The sequence below is a fragment of the Archocentrus centrarchus genome, chromosome 12 (genome assembly GCF_007364275.1).
Source record: "Archocentrus centrarchus isolate MPI-CPG fArcCen1 chromosome 12, fArcCen1, whole genome shotgun sequence".
Taxonomy (NCBI): domain Eukaryota; kingdom Metazoa; phylum Chordata; class Actinopteri; order Cichliformes; family Cichlidae; genus Archocentrus; species Archocentrus centrarchus.
The window spans coordinates 11,275,573-11,290,417 of record NC_044357.1 but is presented as its reverse complement, the minus strand read 5'-3'; the positions used below and the strand labels follow the sequence as shown (position 1 = coordinate 11,290,417).

The 14,845-nt window shown below is 39.6% G+C and overlaps 1 protein-coding gene across 4 annotated transcripts; it reads left to right on the top strand.

The window, feature by feature from the left end:
* Positions 1 to 509: 509 nt before the first annotated feature.
* nup155 (nucleoporin 155) lies at positions 510 to 14,258 on the top strand. Of its 4 annotated transcripts, none has more exons than XM_030743120.1 (34): positions 510 to 582; positions 894 to 1,060; positions 2,888 to 3,025; positions 3,131 to 3,227; positions 3,398 to 3,468; positions 3,544 to 3,636; positions 4,066 to 4,329; positions 4,421 to 4,494; positions 4,616 to 4,707; positions 4,830 to 4,927; positions 5,014 to 5,181; positions 5,271 to 5,371; positions 5,608 to 5,778; positions 5,866 to 5,976; positions 6,179 to 6,273; positions 6,360 to 6,445; positions 6,623 to 6,764; positions 6,927 to 6,993; positions 7,105 to 7,220; positions 7,596 to 7,693; positions 7,800 to 7,933; positions 8,080 to 8,271; positions 8,505 to 8,643; positions 8,727 to 8,862; positions 8,964 to 9,117; positions 9,200 to 9,304; positions 10,003 to 10,157; positions 10,385 to 10,514; positions 10,609 to 10,722; positions 10,869 to 10,989; positions 11,101 to 11,211; positions 11,550 to 11,686; positions 11,786 to 11,892; positions 13,090 to 13,228. In XM_030743120.1, exons 2-34 carry the CDS (start codon positions 919 to 921, stop codon positions 13,226 to 13,228), a joined length of 4,098 nt encoding a protein of 1,365 aa, XP_030598980.1. In that variant the 5' UTR covers positions 510 to 582; positions 894 to 918. The 4 variants fall into 4 exon arrangements, with proteins under 4 accessions (XP_030598980.1, XP_030598983.1, XP_030598982.1 ...); XM_030743123.1 differs by having other exon boundaries at positions 516 to 547; XM_030743122.1 differs by having other exon boundaries at positions 529 to 667.
* Positions 14,259 to 14,845: the final 587 nt, after the last annotated feature.

The following is a 14,845-nucleotide window of genomic DNA, read 5'->3' as shown; positions in this document are numbered from 1 at the left end:
AGAGAAATTGTTATCTAGCAATGTCTGATCGCAGGCATTCATTTCATAAAGGCACATATGCCCGTGTGACAGAAAGATTAAACTCATCTATCAATGATTCTTAAAGTGTTACAACTTTTGTCAGATTTGAGGAGTCTATATATATATATATATATATATATATATATATATATATATATATATATATATATATATATATATATATATATATATATATATATATTTGTTTGAATGCATAACAAAACAAAAGCTGCTGCAAACCGGAAAATCAGCTGATATGTGTTTGTGTTGGAGGAATTAAAATTTGATAACCTTTACAGAATGAGTTTCTCGTGATTTTGAAGTGATTTGTAATTTTAATAGACCAAATGAAAGTGTAGATTTCAAAACACAAAACAGAATACAATAGGTTTTTCACTAGTGTTATTGGATTTCTGATGGATGGCAGTACAGCGCTTCACTTGGCCACTCTGTGGGGAAATTGAGGAGGCGAAGAAGAAGAAGACGACGCTCCACCGGAAATAACTTTCTCAGACCTGCGCATGAGGTTGGCGGGCTGCTGGTTGTGTTTGTACATTGGGGGTAATTCTTTGATTTTTGGTGCTCAACTGGTCAACACAAGTTGTTAACCAAGTATCTCAGAAACACGCGGAATCTTTTCAGTCTGGTAAAGCAGTGAGCGCACTTTAAAGTACTTCATTACACTCTTAGCTGGCGGTTAGCTTAAATGCTAAATAAAACGCTTTTAGTGGTAGCAGACAGCTAACCGGTGTTCTGTCAGCTTGCTAACCTTAGCTAGCAGTAGATGAAAAACAGTAAAGTTGGGGATTTTTTGTGTATCTCTGGCCAAGTGTTGCAGTCGCTTAATTGTGGTTGAACTGCTTTCTGTGCAGATAAGTGAGCAGTGGTTGCCCAGCCATGCCGTCCGCCCCTGGACCCGGTAGCCCCGCTGCTGCACTCGCCGAAGCCCTGGAGAACTCCTCCCGGCTGATCGACAGACACCTGCAGGATGACCGCTACTTTCCCGACCTGTCAGAGCTGCTCGGCGTCCCCTCACACAGTAAGCCCTAACGACGGCTTCCAAACCGTGTTTGTTTATAGTTCATGCGACACAAGTAATAGAGCAATTATCGCAGCAGGTTTTGAACAAAACTTTCCTCGAGACGATCTGAGCTGCAGTGGCTGCATATGTATGTACGCAAAATAACGGTTTGATGAGTGAATCTGGGAATTGTGGATGTGTTAGGGTGAAGAGAGACAGAGTACTGTGTTGAAAAGCATGAAAAATTTCTAAAAAAAGAGCAACATTTATTGTCACGTACATACAGCGAAATGCAGTCTGTATTTAGCCCATAACATATGCAGTACATATCACAACATGCGTACAGGTGGCAGCTAGAAAGCGCCTGGGGAAAAACTGGGAGGGGGGGATTAAGTGCCTTGCTCAAGGGCCGACAGTAGTACTTGTGAGTGGTGCTAATGAGAAGAGACAGGCGGCAGCACTTCACCCTCACCACCTAAACCTCTAGGCCACCACTTGGGCAAAATTTGAGGGTTGGTTGCTTAAACCTGGTTTGCTTAAATAAAAAAGTTTAACTCAAAACACTTGGCTGTCAGAATTTGTTTTACACTTAAATCGTTATCTTGCAAAAGGTAGGGCTCTTATGCTGATATGGAGCAAATGCATTAGAAAGAATTTCCAATCTGATTTCCCTGAAAAAATTCCAAGGTGATGATACACTTCTTAATAGAAAAACTGCCTAATTTGAACTCTCCGCTGTTATTAGTTTGTTCATGACAGTTTGTGATGAAATTAAGGGCAGTATTTTCTGTGGAGCCATTAAGCTACGCCATTCTAATTCTTCAGAAGAAATATCTGCTACTATGACTTCATGAATATGGAATTTCAGAAGTGTAGCTGAAGTTCATCATCAAATTCTGAGTGCTTGAAAATTTGATAGCATGTCCTGAATTACTATATTTGTAGAAAGAACAGTTTAAAAGAGAGGGAGTTGAAATTTGTAACACAAATTTCCATATAGCATCAAACTACTCACATCAGATGAATGACCTTAAAAATATTAAATGTTGAAATTGGAAAACGCACAAAGTATTTTAATGCAAGTTCATTGTGATATTCCATGAAATAACATCACCTAATAACTTCAATTTGACTCGTCTACTAAGATTTGGTGTCTGGTAGTAACACATCCAATATTTGGGATGGTCTTCTGTCTCACTTTCTCTCAGCCTTCTGCTGAGAATTTTTATTGAATTATTAGTTTTTAGCTTTTATGGTATTTAATTACTCTCTTTGTTTTTGTTTTGCATTTACCATGTACAGCGCTTTGTGACTACTGTCTGTGAAAAGCGCTAAATAAATAAATCTGACTGACTTACTTACTTTCCCAAAATGATTTTTTTAAATTAATATTTTTGTTTATAAGCAGCATCAGTGCCCTCAGTGTATATTCTAATACTTGTGAACTTGACATATTTTGTGATAGAGAGCTTAAATTCCACAATGTGTCTCATACAGTAGGCTAAATTATGCATGAACTATTGTCCCAGTACAATCTTTAGCTACAGAAATAATAAAGTACAAAAAGCTAAAATTGGCAGTTTTCCTATTAGGAAGAGTATCATCATCTTCAAAATTTTCAGGGAAATTAGAGATTGCCATGCTGGAAGCATTTGTCAGTTGATGTGGAATGACCCATTGTCTTGTATATCAGTTATGTAAGTGGATGGATGGATGGATGGATGGATGGAGCAATTGTACCGCCAAGCTTAATTCACAGGGATTTTGTAGTTATGGAACATGTTTGTATATAACATAACAGGGATGCACAAATGCTATAAACAGACTTACTGTTGTTCTTGACAGATATGCCGTCCCTCTCTGGGGTATCAGATATGGACTACCCGCTCCAGGGACCCGGTTTACTCAGTGTACCTAACCTGCCAGAGCTCAGTGCAGTCCGCCGAGTCCCTCTGCCACCTGAGCTGGTGGAGCAGTTCAGCCGTATCCTTTTGGTCATTCAGTGAAAACTAATGCAAGAGAAAATATGTTCATTGCACTTGTTTTTGTTCCCCAAAGAATATGAGTTTCAGCTTAACCATTTTGTAGACATGCAGTTCAACTGCATGATGGGAGTTTTTCCTGAAATCTCTCGAGCGTGGCTCACAATCGACAATGACATCTTCATGTGGAATTACGAAGATGGGTGCGTACCTCTTGAATTATACAGGACTGAGCAACAGTTTAAACATTTGCAAACCACACACACACACTTTGTGCATTGTATTAGTATGCATCTTCTTATTCTGAATTATTATTGATGATAACACCAGGAGTTGAGGCACTTTTCTTTTTTTTCTTTTTTATTCCTTGCAGAGGAGATGTGGCCTATTTTGATGGCCTGATTGAAACTATTTTGGCAGTCGGCCTAGTAAAACCAAAACAAGGTATGTCCAGGCACTCACACAGCATTTGTCATCTTTGTTTGAGTAACGCTTATAAGTTCTGTTTTTTCTTCACAGGGATTTTACAGCCACACATTCACTACCTCTTAGTACTGGCCACTTCTGTGGATGTGGTGATCCTTGGGCTTAGTTTCCCCAAGATCCAAGCTGGTAAGTGAATCCTTAACAAAATTTTAGAATTAGTTTTTAGGCGACAAAAAAATATTTTCCCTTAAACGTTAAAAGGTTAACTGCTCATCGGAGTCCTCTAGCTAATAAGCTGCATTACAAGAAAATATATCGAGCGTTTTTAAAGGCATAAGTTCAGTTTGTCATTATTTACATTGTCAGCTATGTACCAACACCAGATGTGCTGCTGCTCCATAATGATGTCTTATTGTAAATGTGTTGCCCTGCAGCCATGCATGCTGTTCAGAATCACTGTGAGGATACTTATATGGATGTCAGAGTGGTGTGTGGAAAGAAATGAGGGATCGTATTCCACTTTTATTTTTTTGTTTTGTTTTCATTAGTGCTAATATTATCATGATGCACTTATATTGGTTTATATGGGTCATATTTGTCTATCTTCTGTTTCAGGGTTGAATGACAGCATGTCTGGTGGGATGCAGCTGCTACCAGATCCCCTGTTCTCAATCCCCACAGACAACACCTACATCCTGTCCATCACCTCCACCGACCTGGGACGCATTTTTATGGCAGGAAAGGACGGCTGCCTCTATGAGATAGCTTACCAGGCTGAGGCAGGCTGGCTGAGCCAACGCTGCAGAAAGATCAACCACTCTAAGAGCTCTTTGTCCTTCCTTATCCCTTCTGTGCTTCAGTTCTCCTTCTCTGAAGACGGTAAGGAGCAGGTGCACATTTACAGGTGGAGTGAAATATGTCTGTCTGATTAAACTTGACTTGAACATTGTGTTGCTTTGCTGCTCCACAGATCCCATTGTGCAGATTGCAATAGATAACTCCCGTAACACACTCTTCACACGCTCAGAAAAAGGTGTCCTTCAGGTATGACATCTAATGGATATTGAGACACATTTGGTACATGTACATCTGTCTGATCAGCCTTTAAACCAGTAAATGTGACGCAATCACAGTTACAATAATCAAGTATTGGCATATTTTTCAGGTGTATGACCTGGGTGCTGACGGGCAAGGAATGAGTCGTGTGGCAACAATGTCACAGAGTTCCATTGTTGCAGCTGCTGGAAATATTGCCAGGCATGTTTTGGTTTAACAAACATCAAATGTGCTTCTTTATGTGTGTCATTATCTCCTCGGGAGAGAGCATTTTTTTTTTTTCTCTCTGCCTCTTTTTGAAAATCTCCATTTTCAATTTTCAGGACAATAGATCGTTCAGTTTTCAAACCCATCGTACAGATCTCTGTGATTGACCGATCTGAGTCCTCAGATTGCCATCTTCTCGCTGTCACCCACGCAGGTGTGTTACCAAACATGAATCAATATGAGAAGAAATACTTGGATACATGTTGCATATTAGTCTGTACTGATATTGTGTTTCTGCAGGTGTGCGTCTCTACTTCAGCACTACACCTTTTGCTCCTCCACACCAGAAGAATATCGCGGTGCGGCCTAGCTTGCTGGCTTTGGTCCACGTCCGTCTCCCACCAGGGTTTTCTGCCTCCTCTACCCTCCAAAAACCCTCAAAAGTCCATAAGGCACTACACAGCAAAGGTAATAAAGTAAATGGCACTCAGGTACTACATCATTTAGTTTTACATTCAGTCACATGATCCATCTTTAATACGTTTTACATCTTACAGGTGTTCTTCTTATGGCGGCTTCTGAGACAGAGGACAGTGACATTCTGTGGTGCATCAATCATGACTCCTTTCCCTTCAAGAAACCCTTAATGGAGACACAGGTTTGCACACAAGAATCATACTATAAATAAGTGTTAGTTATTCCTTCCTTTGGCACATATAGAAACTGCTTGGTAAGAAAAAAAACAGTTGATGTTTTGTTTTTTAGCTACTGATCAGTATATCTGTCATGTTTGCTGGACCTTAGGCTGTCATTTCTTTTGCCAGGTAATGGTACAAATTAAAACCCAAAAGAAACCTTTTAATATGCCACTTGTTCATTTGTATTGCATTGCAGATGATGTCTAATGTAGATGGACACTCTTGGGCTCTTTGTGCCATTAATGAAGAGCGTCCGGCCAAGATTTTTACTCCTCTGAACAAGGACCAGATCCCCATCACTGATTCTCCTGTGGTGGTCCAGCAGCACAACATCCCTCCACAGAAGTTTGTCCTTCTCTCTGCAAAGGTTAGAATTGCTGGCATGACCCATCATGTAGCTATATAAACTTAATTTTGTTACAGTGTAAAGTCTTTTTTTATTCATCTCATTTAGGGGAGTCACATTTTTCAAAAGCTGCGACCAGTCGACCAGCTCCGTCACCTCCTGGTGAGCTGTGCTGGAGGGGAAAGTGAAGAAATCGAACGCTTCTTCAAGCTCCACCGGGTAAAACGCATGACAATCACTGTAATATTTTATAATCCCTTTCTCATAGCGTGTAGCCTTAAACCTGTGCATGTCACATGCATGGATTTAGTCTGCATGTCACTAGCAGGCAGCTTTTGTCTCACACAGACACCTTCATCTAGTACTCTGCTGTGTTTCTGACATGCAACAAATTTTTGAATTATTACTCTGTTCTGTACAGGAGGAGCAGGCTTGTGCCACAGCATTAATCCTCGCTTGCTCCAGTGCTGCTTGTGACAGAGAAGTTTCACAGTGGGCCACCAGAGCCTTTTTCAGGTCAGATAACAGTTCATATATGTACATATTAACAATTATTCACGCTGCACAAACTAAAGACAGTGCCTTCTTTTTATTATGGTCAGATATGGAGGAGAAGCACAGATGAGATTTCCTGCAGCCATGACGTCTCCCAGTACTGTTGGACCTGTGATGAGTTCTCCAGCACCGGGTAAAAAATGTTTTGTATTGTTTATCTGGAATGTGTTAAGCATAAAGACCAAATATGACACCTGTTATGTTGCACTGTAAGAGCATCATAAAAATACAAAACCACATCTGTACAAGTAAACGGAACAATCATTTTAATGGCTAACTATAATAATCGCATTATCAATCCCCGCTTTAGGTGTTGTACCCCCAGCACTGGGCACACCCTTTGGACCTATGCATTCTGGATCTGCCCCCATCACACCTATGTCAGCTGGCCCTGAGGTGATTTTCTCTGGGAAGCACAATGGCATCTGCATCTACTTTGCACGCATTCTTGGGTTAGTAAATCTTATCATCATTTGTCACATTTTTCTGGGTCACAGCTTAAATACGTGGCCTCCTATTCAAAGCTTTGGATGCTGATGTGTGTTGATGGTGTTTTTAAACCACTGAATCGCATGTCTTCCTCTCCTGTTTTCCTGCTGACTAAACGCTAACAGAAATATTTGGGATGGCAGTCTGGCTGTTGAGAAAACTATCAGCAAAGGAAATCAGACTGTCAGTATTGTAAGTACCATAACATTCCAATTACATTCATTCACAACATGTTAAAATGATGTGTTTTTAGAAGCATGCAGTTAACAATTAACATTAGCTTTTATCTGTTACCCCCTGCAGTTGGAAAGCAGTGTTAATTCATTTGAACTGGAGTCAGTCCTTCTAGAGCTCTGCGGTTTGCAGGAGTTTCTGGATAAAAACTCTCAGTTCAGTCCATCCTCTCTTGGTGCTGCAAGGTAAAGCTCCTTATCTTATTCTTATCTTGGGTCAATTGTATTGATATCTCAGAAGGTTGTTATTCAAGGGAAAGAATCAAATTAAATGACAGAATTAAAGATTGTCCTTCAGTTCAGTGACCACTTACCTGCATGTTTTAGTCTGTGAAGGACAGTTTAGCTCATGTGATTAGGACAGAAATACCAAATAAAGCTGTGTTTAAATGGCAAAAGGCTTCTCAAACATAGTTGTGTGGCTATTGGAAACAGTCCTGTTTAATATTACTCTTTTCATCACTGAGTACTTAATACATGAAACAGGATTTGTAGAAGCTAAGAAATATTCAACATATATCTCTCTTGTATAACATCTGTGCTCCTCCCTGTTATCTTCAGCTCCCCTGCCAACCTGCAGCAAAGGCTGCTGGGATTCATGCGTCCTGATGGAGCCAGCTCTCAGCAGGTTCAGCAGGAACTCCAAAGGAAATATCACAGTGAGTTATGAATAGAGGTTTCCGTTTTCCCTGAATATTTTTTATTAGACTCTATATAAAGGTGGGAAAGGGGAAGTAATGTTTTTTTTGTCATCTCTGTGTCCAGCCAAGGCTCAAGTCTATGAGAAAGTGTCCCTGCAGGGCATCCAGCAGTTAGTGCATCGTTCGTATCAGACTCTGGCCCTTTGGAAGCTCCTTTGTGATCATCAGTTCAGCCTCATTATGTCTGAGCTGCCAAAGGTACATATGTGCACAAATATGCACTGCAAACAGATGCTCATATCCCTGAAGTAAAAGCTGGTATACAGTTCAAGCTCGCCGTTGATCGTGGAGAGCTCCTTTGTCATTCTGCCATTTTTTTTTTTTGTTGTTGTTGTTATTTGCAGGAGTTTCAAGAGCAGATGAAGGGAGCAAGTCTTAAAGATGTTGTGATAAGGGGCAAGGAGTTATCTGGAGCGCTCATCACAGGACTCATTAATGTCTACATCAAAGATAATGCCTCCGTTGATGCTGTCAGCAATCACCTGCGTGACATCTGTCCACTGCTGTACAGCAGCAATGACAGCGTTTGCTCCAAGGTTCATATACACACTCACCTTTTTCTTTCACCACTGTGTTAACTATAGTTACATTTATTGCTGCTTCAGGGGTATCACATTTTTACTTTATTGATGTGTGCATCTTGTTTTCACATTTCTTATAATTCTCAAGGTAATTTTTGAGGCAATGAGGTCTTGTACTAAGAGGTTATTGATTTATCCACATTGATTTGTGTGTCTTAGCACTGAATTTGCTCTTGTCCCCCACTCAGGCTAATGAGTTGCTGCAGAGCTCCAAGCAGGTCCAGAATAAAGCAGATAAAGAGAGAACACTGAGAGAATCTTTACGGCTCTACCAACAGATAAGCCAACACACAGACCTCCCACTTGTTTGCTCCCAGTACAGACAGGGTAAGGACATGCAAGAAATCTCTTTATTTTTTTATACTGTACTGTTAGTATGGTTTGTTTACTAATGCTGCTTAACTCCTCAGTGCGTTTCTACGAGGGAATTCTTGAGTTGTGCCTCACAGCAGCAGAGAAGAAAGATCCCCAGAGGCTAGGGCCCCATTTCTACAAGAATGGAGAACCTGAGCAGGACAGACTGGGACAGCAGGCCTTCCAGGAAAGGTAACGCAGAGAAAAGAAGTCTTAAAGAAATCATCTGCATGAGAAATGTAGTCATCACCATTTTTTTTTTTTTTTTTTAACTTTCCTCTTTAACCCTCCAGACTTTCGTGTTACAAGTGCATCACAGACACCATGCAGGAGCTGGTGAACCAGAGCAAAGCCGCCCCACAGTCTCCCAGTGTCCCTAAACAGCCTGGACCTCCTGTCATGACCTCTGACCCAAACATGCTCAGCAATGAAGAAGCGACAGCTCATGTGAGTAGGCGTTTGTCTCATTTCTTTCCCCTGCACTGTATATGATCTGCATTTATAATAAAAATCTGTTGTTTCCTTGTAGTTTGAGCAGATGCTCGGTCTGGCCCAGAGGTCTCAGGACGAGCTGTTTCACATCGCGCTGTACAACTGGCTGATTCAGGCCGACCTGACTGACAAGCTGCTCGAGGTACTGTGTCCACTTGCTCATAAAATTAGCATTTTAATGAAGCTTGTTTAAGCTTTTTTTTTTTTTTTTTAAATGCAGACATCAGTTTACATTATATTTTCAGCCAGATTTTGTTGTCCCTCACACCAACAGCTAATACATATGGAAGACTGAAACTGCTAAAATCTAAAATAAGAGAATGTGCAAAACATCATTTTAAAAATTAATTTAGGAATGAGTCAGTTTCTAAATATGTCATGCATTTATATTTCTGCTTTCATTTACTTTTGTGAAGCTTCATTTGAAGAAACTATTTTGGGAAATAAAAAGAAAAAAATACTAAATACTGATGGTTTATTAATGAATATATTTCAAAATGGAACATAAGCAATTAGGAGAATTAATACAAACATAAATGATTATTAAAGCAAATTCAAACAGAAAATTGAAATTTTTAATTTGATTATGATTTATTTATGATTTTGGCAGACCTCCTGTGGAAAAAAAATAAAATAAAAACTCCTCTAAATCAAATAAAAATGAATGATAAACAGTTCAAATCTAGCATTTACACTTCACTTTAGAATTTATTTTGCATTGATTCTTGTAGTTCTGTTTTTACACCTCCATAGATTTGTGTGTGTCCAAAACAAGCATTGTCAGTGTGGCTGCGTGTGTTCTGTGTGATAAGTGTGTTTTCTCTGTGCTTTGTGGTCCAGGTGAATTCTCCATACTTGGAAGAACACCTGATGCATATGATCAAGCAGGACCAGAGCAAAGTTCACAACATGGACCTCTTGTGGCGCTACTATGAGAAGAATCGTAACTTTGGCAAAGCAGCCCACGTGCTGGCTCGCCTCGCTGACATGCACAGGTTCGGACACAGCAGCACAACGTCAGCAACACCACATGTAACACATCTGTGTGGAAAATTAACTACCTCCAACACTGACTCCTTCAGCAAAATTAAACATATGTTACATTATGTTTTAAAAAATCCAAACACATCTTAGAAAAATGATATAATGACAATAAAGGCATTCTATTCTATCTGTTCTAAAAAGTACCTTTTTTTTTTTTTTTTGTGCGCTGGTCTTGTAGCACGGAGATCTCTCTGAAGCAGCGTTTGGAGTACATTGCTCGAGCCATCCTGTCTGCTAAGAGTTCGTCCTCTATCTCAGCTCAGGCATCTGATGGAGAGTTCCTCCATGAACTAGAAGAAAAGATGGAGGTACCTAATGCTGTGGCGCTTACCGTGGAAGAAATTGCAGCATGAAATTCAGCATCTGCTCATTCTCTGTTTGTCTGGTTCCCCTGTCTTATAGCTCGTGCGTATCCAAGTGCAGATTCAGGAAACCTTGATCAGACAGTATTCCCATCATCCCTCTGTGAAAAGTGTCATCTCTCAGTTGGACTCAGAGCTAATGGACATCACAAAGGTAACATGCAACAGTAGAACAATGATGAGTGTTTTTATGAGGATTTTATCATCCCAAACCTATTTAACAGTGATGGATAAAGATTTTTATTTTTGCAGTGAATGGGAAATTTATGTAAATTTTGTGTAACTGTCTTTGATGCACAGCTCTATGGAGAATTTGCCGATCATTTCAAATTGTCTGAATGCAAACTGGCCATCATTCACTGTGCGGGACACTCTGACCCGATCCTGGTGCACTCGTTGTGGCAGGAGATCTTGGAGAAAGGTGATCAAAATGTCAACATCCTGCAAAAATACAACCTGGGACCCCCCTTTTTTTTCCCCTGCTTTATGTTTTTGTGTATTATATCTCACTTGCATGTGTTCTGTCTTTCAGAACTGGGAGACACTGTGGCCATGAGTCCAGTGGATAGAATGAGGTCTCTTAATCTGAAACTGGTGTCACTGGGAAAGATTTATGCTGGAACACCACGATATTTCCCTTTGGGTATGCTATAATTAGATTAAGTTTTAGTCTTGTTAAAATTTGCCAGCTTGCTCTTTAAAATGTTGTGAACAGTAATATAATTAGACTTCCCTTTAGCATCGTTTATGTTAGCATGTCTCTGGTGTAAAAGTCTGTAGGGTTGTTTTGGTGCTTGAGGTGATTGCTTAATTATCCTCCTCTTTTAACCAGCGTGTTCAAACTTGTCATGCCTATGGAGGCATTGATTAATTTTATATAAATCACCAGTACTCGCATGTGTACACATAATCAATTACGTACCCGGGAGTGAGCGCGTTGCTGAGTATGCAGTGTTAAGAAGAGTTGTCCTGTGATTTCAGAGTTTCTAGTAAAGTTCCTGGAGCAGGAGGTTTGCCGGCTCAACTGGGATGTGGGATTTGTTACATCCACCATGCAGGAGATTGGAGTACAGTTGCCACGTCTGTTGGAGGTCTATGATCAGCTCTTCAAGACTCGGGTACATGCATCAATTTGTGGTTCTTTAAGCTAAACTTTTGGTCTTTTCAGTGATGACCCCTGTGATCTTGCTTAACTATCCCTTTTGTATTTTTCATAGGATCCTTGCTGGCAACGCCTGAGGAAACCGCTCCATTTAGTGGAGTGTATCCACGTGCTTCTCTCAGGATATGTGGAAGACCCAAGCAGGGTACCAACTTATGACAGGTAATTACTGAGTGTTCATCTGCTGGCCTGTAGTGACTGCTGAAGTGTTAACATTAGCATTAGCCCAAGGTCACCGGTTTATCATTACAACAACTGTCACCATCAGCCAGTGTGTAAGCTGCTTATTTTTTTTTTTAATTTAATTTTTTTTTTTTTAGTGGCAATACACATTCATCAACTTTACTTTAAACGTGTGAGTGTTAGCCAGCTCTCTGAACTTTTGTTCCCTGGACAGATGTTGAATTAAAAAAAAAGAATAAAAGAACACTATTTAAAGCCACTTAAAAGAAAAGAGCAAAAAAAGCTCAGGGAAATAAAGCAAGTGGCATGCAGTGTGAACCATATACAGTTCAAATCATTTATATTAGATAATGTTGGAACATACAGTTTGAGTTTGCACACACAGTTGAAACAGTTAACCCACATGTGCCACAGTCATACAACATGATCAGAACATTCTTGTTACATTTCACTGGGCTCTGCTGCCTACATGCATGTGTAGTTGATACATTGTAATGTAAATACTCCACAGACTATACTCCTCTGCGCAGTAACTAAAAAGCAGGCAGGACATCCTCACGATCACTGTGTGACAAAATTTACGTCACTCAGATCTGAGCAGACGCAGGAAGTATAATCCCAGCTTTACTGTGAAGGCTTTAGATAAAATCTTAAGTTATAATTGTAAATTCTGTCAACACAGGAAGAAAATGCTCGAAAGGCAAAAGAGTAATGTGCATAACATTTTTGTAGGAAGAAATAAAATTTTCTAACTCAAAACTATGCATTGAATGTTCAGGAAGAGGATGCAGTTTCTAGGCAACAGATCATGCCTGTCATCCACTTACGCACTACCGATACCAGCTACCAGCAGGCAGTCAGATACTGGGGACAAACTTCCTTTGACCAAGCTTGATGCTTAGTTTGCACTTTGATCAGATCTCTGTGATTTCTCCAGGTCAGACCTTGCAAAGACAGTATGAAGCATCCCATCTATATCCATCATGCAATTAAAAGTTTCTCCCAGCTTAACTGTGCATCTGTCCTCTGAGAAAGCAAGAGCAGTCAGAGCACCCAATAAGTTTGTTCTGAGATTTAAATTATTGAGTAGAAAGCAGTGAGTCAAGAGCAAGGCACCCAGTGATTGAGTAACATTGGAAAGCTGGTTTAAAGATATATTTCCTATCTTTTTTGCAGACGCCGCTTCACTAACGTGTGTCTTGACAACATCTGCGGTTACCTCGTAGAGCTGCAGTCTCTGAGCCCAAACTCAGCCCTTCAACAAACCATCGGAAACTTCAAGTCGCTGCAGGCAAAGCTGGAGAAACTCCACTGATGATACTCATAATTTTCTACATCAGGATGAGAGTCAGGTGCCTTCTGGATCTTGCCCTGTTGGCCTTAATTGAAAACAGCTGATTTAAAGTGTGTTTACATTATCAGCAAGCACAAGATGATGATGTTTGTATTACAAAGCAGAGTTTGGCTTTTTACCTCCAGTTTGGCTTGCAGCTCGGAAACACAGGTTTTATAACTTATTTGATACATTTTGTTAGTATAAATATTATGCAGAAATACAACCTTGGAAAAAATGACTTTACTTATTTGCATTATGTGCAAACAGCTGTCAGATGTCTAAATATGGAAAGACATATTTTTCATTTAAAACATGAAATCCCCCTTTACAGCTTATTGGTTATATTGGAATATATTGGAGATATTTGATGGTTGATTTTTCAGGTAAAATCCCTCATTTCAGCCATTTCATCACAGGGGAATGAATTTGATCATTCTATTGCCTGCCTGCAAACAGCTTAGTTTTATATGTTGTAATTAATATGTACATAACTTGGCCATAATGTCCTTTCTGTCATTTACATATTTCATTTTCTTTTTATTATTTACAGTGAATGTTTTGTTTGCTTATGTGTTAGATTTAACAGTGACATTGTGTATGAGTGCTTTTCTTGATTGTTTTGAAATGATTTTTTTTTTAAATTCTGGTCTACTTGGAAAGGAAAGAAATAAAGCTCATTTTTAACTAAATAAAACAGCACTTCTGAGACTGTTGGGAAAGCACTACAGAAACTAGGTGTCATCTGTGGAGCAGACACACAGGTGTTCTCCTGGTTGAGGTACAGCTCTGTAAAATTTTATAAATTATCAGCAGAAAGGGGCATTTAATTGCTCTGGTTTGATGTGACACTGTTTACGTAATTATCTTGAAATTAACCCGGCACTCAAGCTTTCTTACAATCATCAGCCCTACAAGGCGGTAATTGCTAAATGTCTCCAATTACCTGTGTGCTGGAGTACACAATTGTTTAATTTTTAGTCTCATGAGAAATAAACTGATTTTGACCTGATGCTAGTTGATTCTTTTGTTGGTATACGTACACATGCTCCAGTGTAGTAAACCATACATCACTTTTGTAAGGGCAGTATCTGAAGTTTTCCATCTTGACAATGTTTTCCTAATTGTTACGCTTTTAAACAACTTTGTTGGCAACACTAAGCCATAGCAAAAGGTTTTGCAGGAGTGTGTAAACATTTTCTGTTTGATTGCTTTAGAAATATGATTGTTTCTCGTATTTTCATAGCTGGGAAACAACTCAAACAACTGAAATCAGCAGAGCTCAATCCAAATAGGTGAAGGCCTCTTGTCAGATTTAATTTTCTTGTCTTTAAATGATAGTCGGGAAGTCTCGAAGATATCACGCTTCTCAAAAGTTTGGAGGTAACTGTGGGCATTGAAAAGCCTTTAAAATATGTTTAAAGTGGATTTGAGTTTCGGCTTCTCACATGCAGTTTGTAAAAATATTCAAAAGCAGAAGAAACTGTACAACAGGCCTCAAATCAACATCTAACAAAAGGTGTGTTTGGACGCATTAGGATCTAGTCTTTAATAGTGTAGCAGAAACAAAAAAAAACTGCAAACCGTGAAGCAGTTTGA

Coding starts and splice junctions, on each gene's coding strand:
- nup155 (XM_030743124.1), top strand. CDS start 919: ATGCCGTCCGCCCCTGGACCCGGTAGCCCCGCTGCTGCACTCGCCGAA. Junction 3,637..4,065: donor TTTCCCCAAGATCCAAGCTG/GTAAGTGAATCC, acceptor CTTCTGTTTCAG/GGTTGAATGACAGCATGTCT. Junction 6,994..7,104: donor GAAATCAGACTGTCAGTATT/GTAAGTACCATA, acceptor TACCCCCTGCAG/TTGGAAAGCAGTGTTAATTC.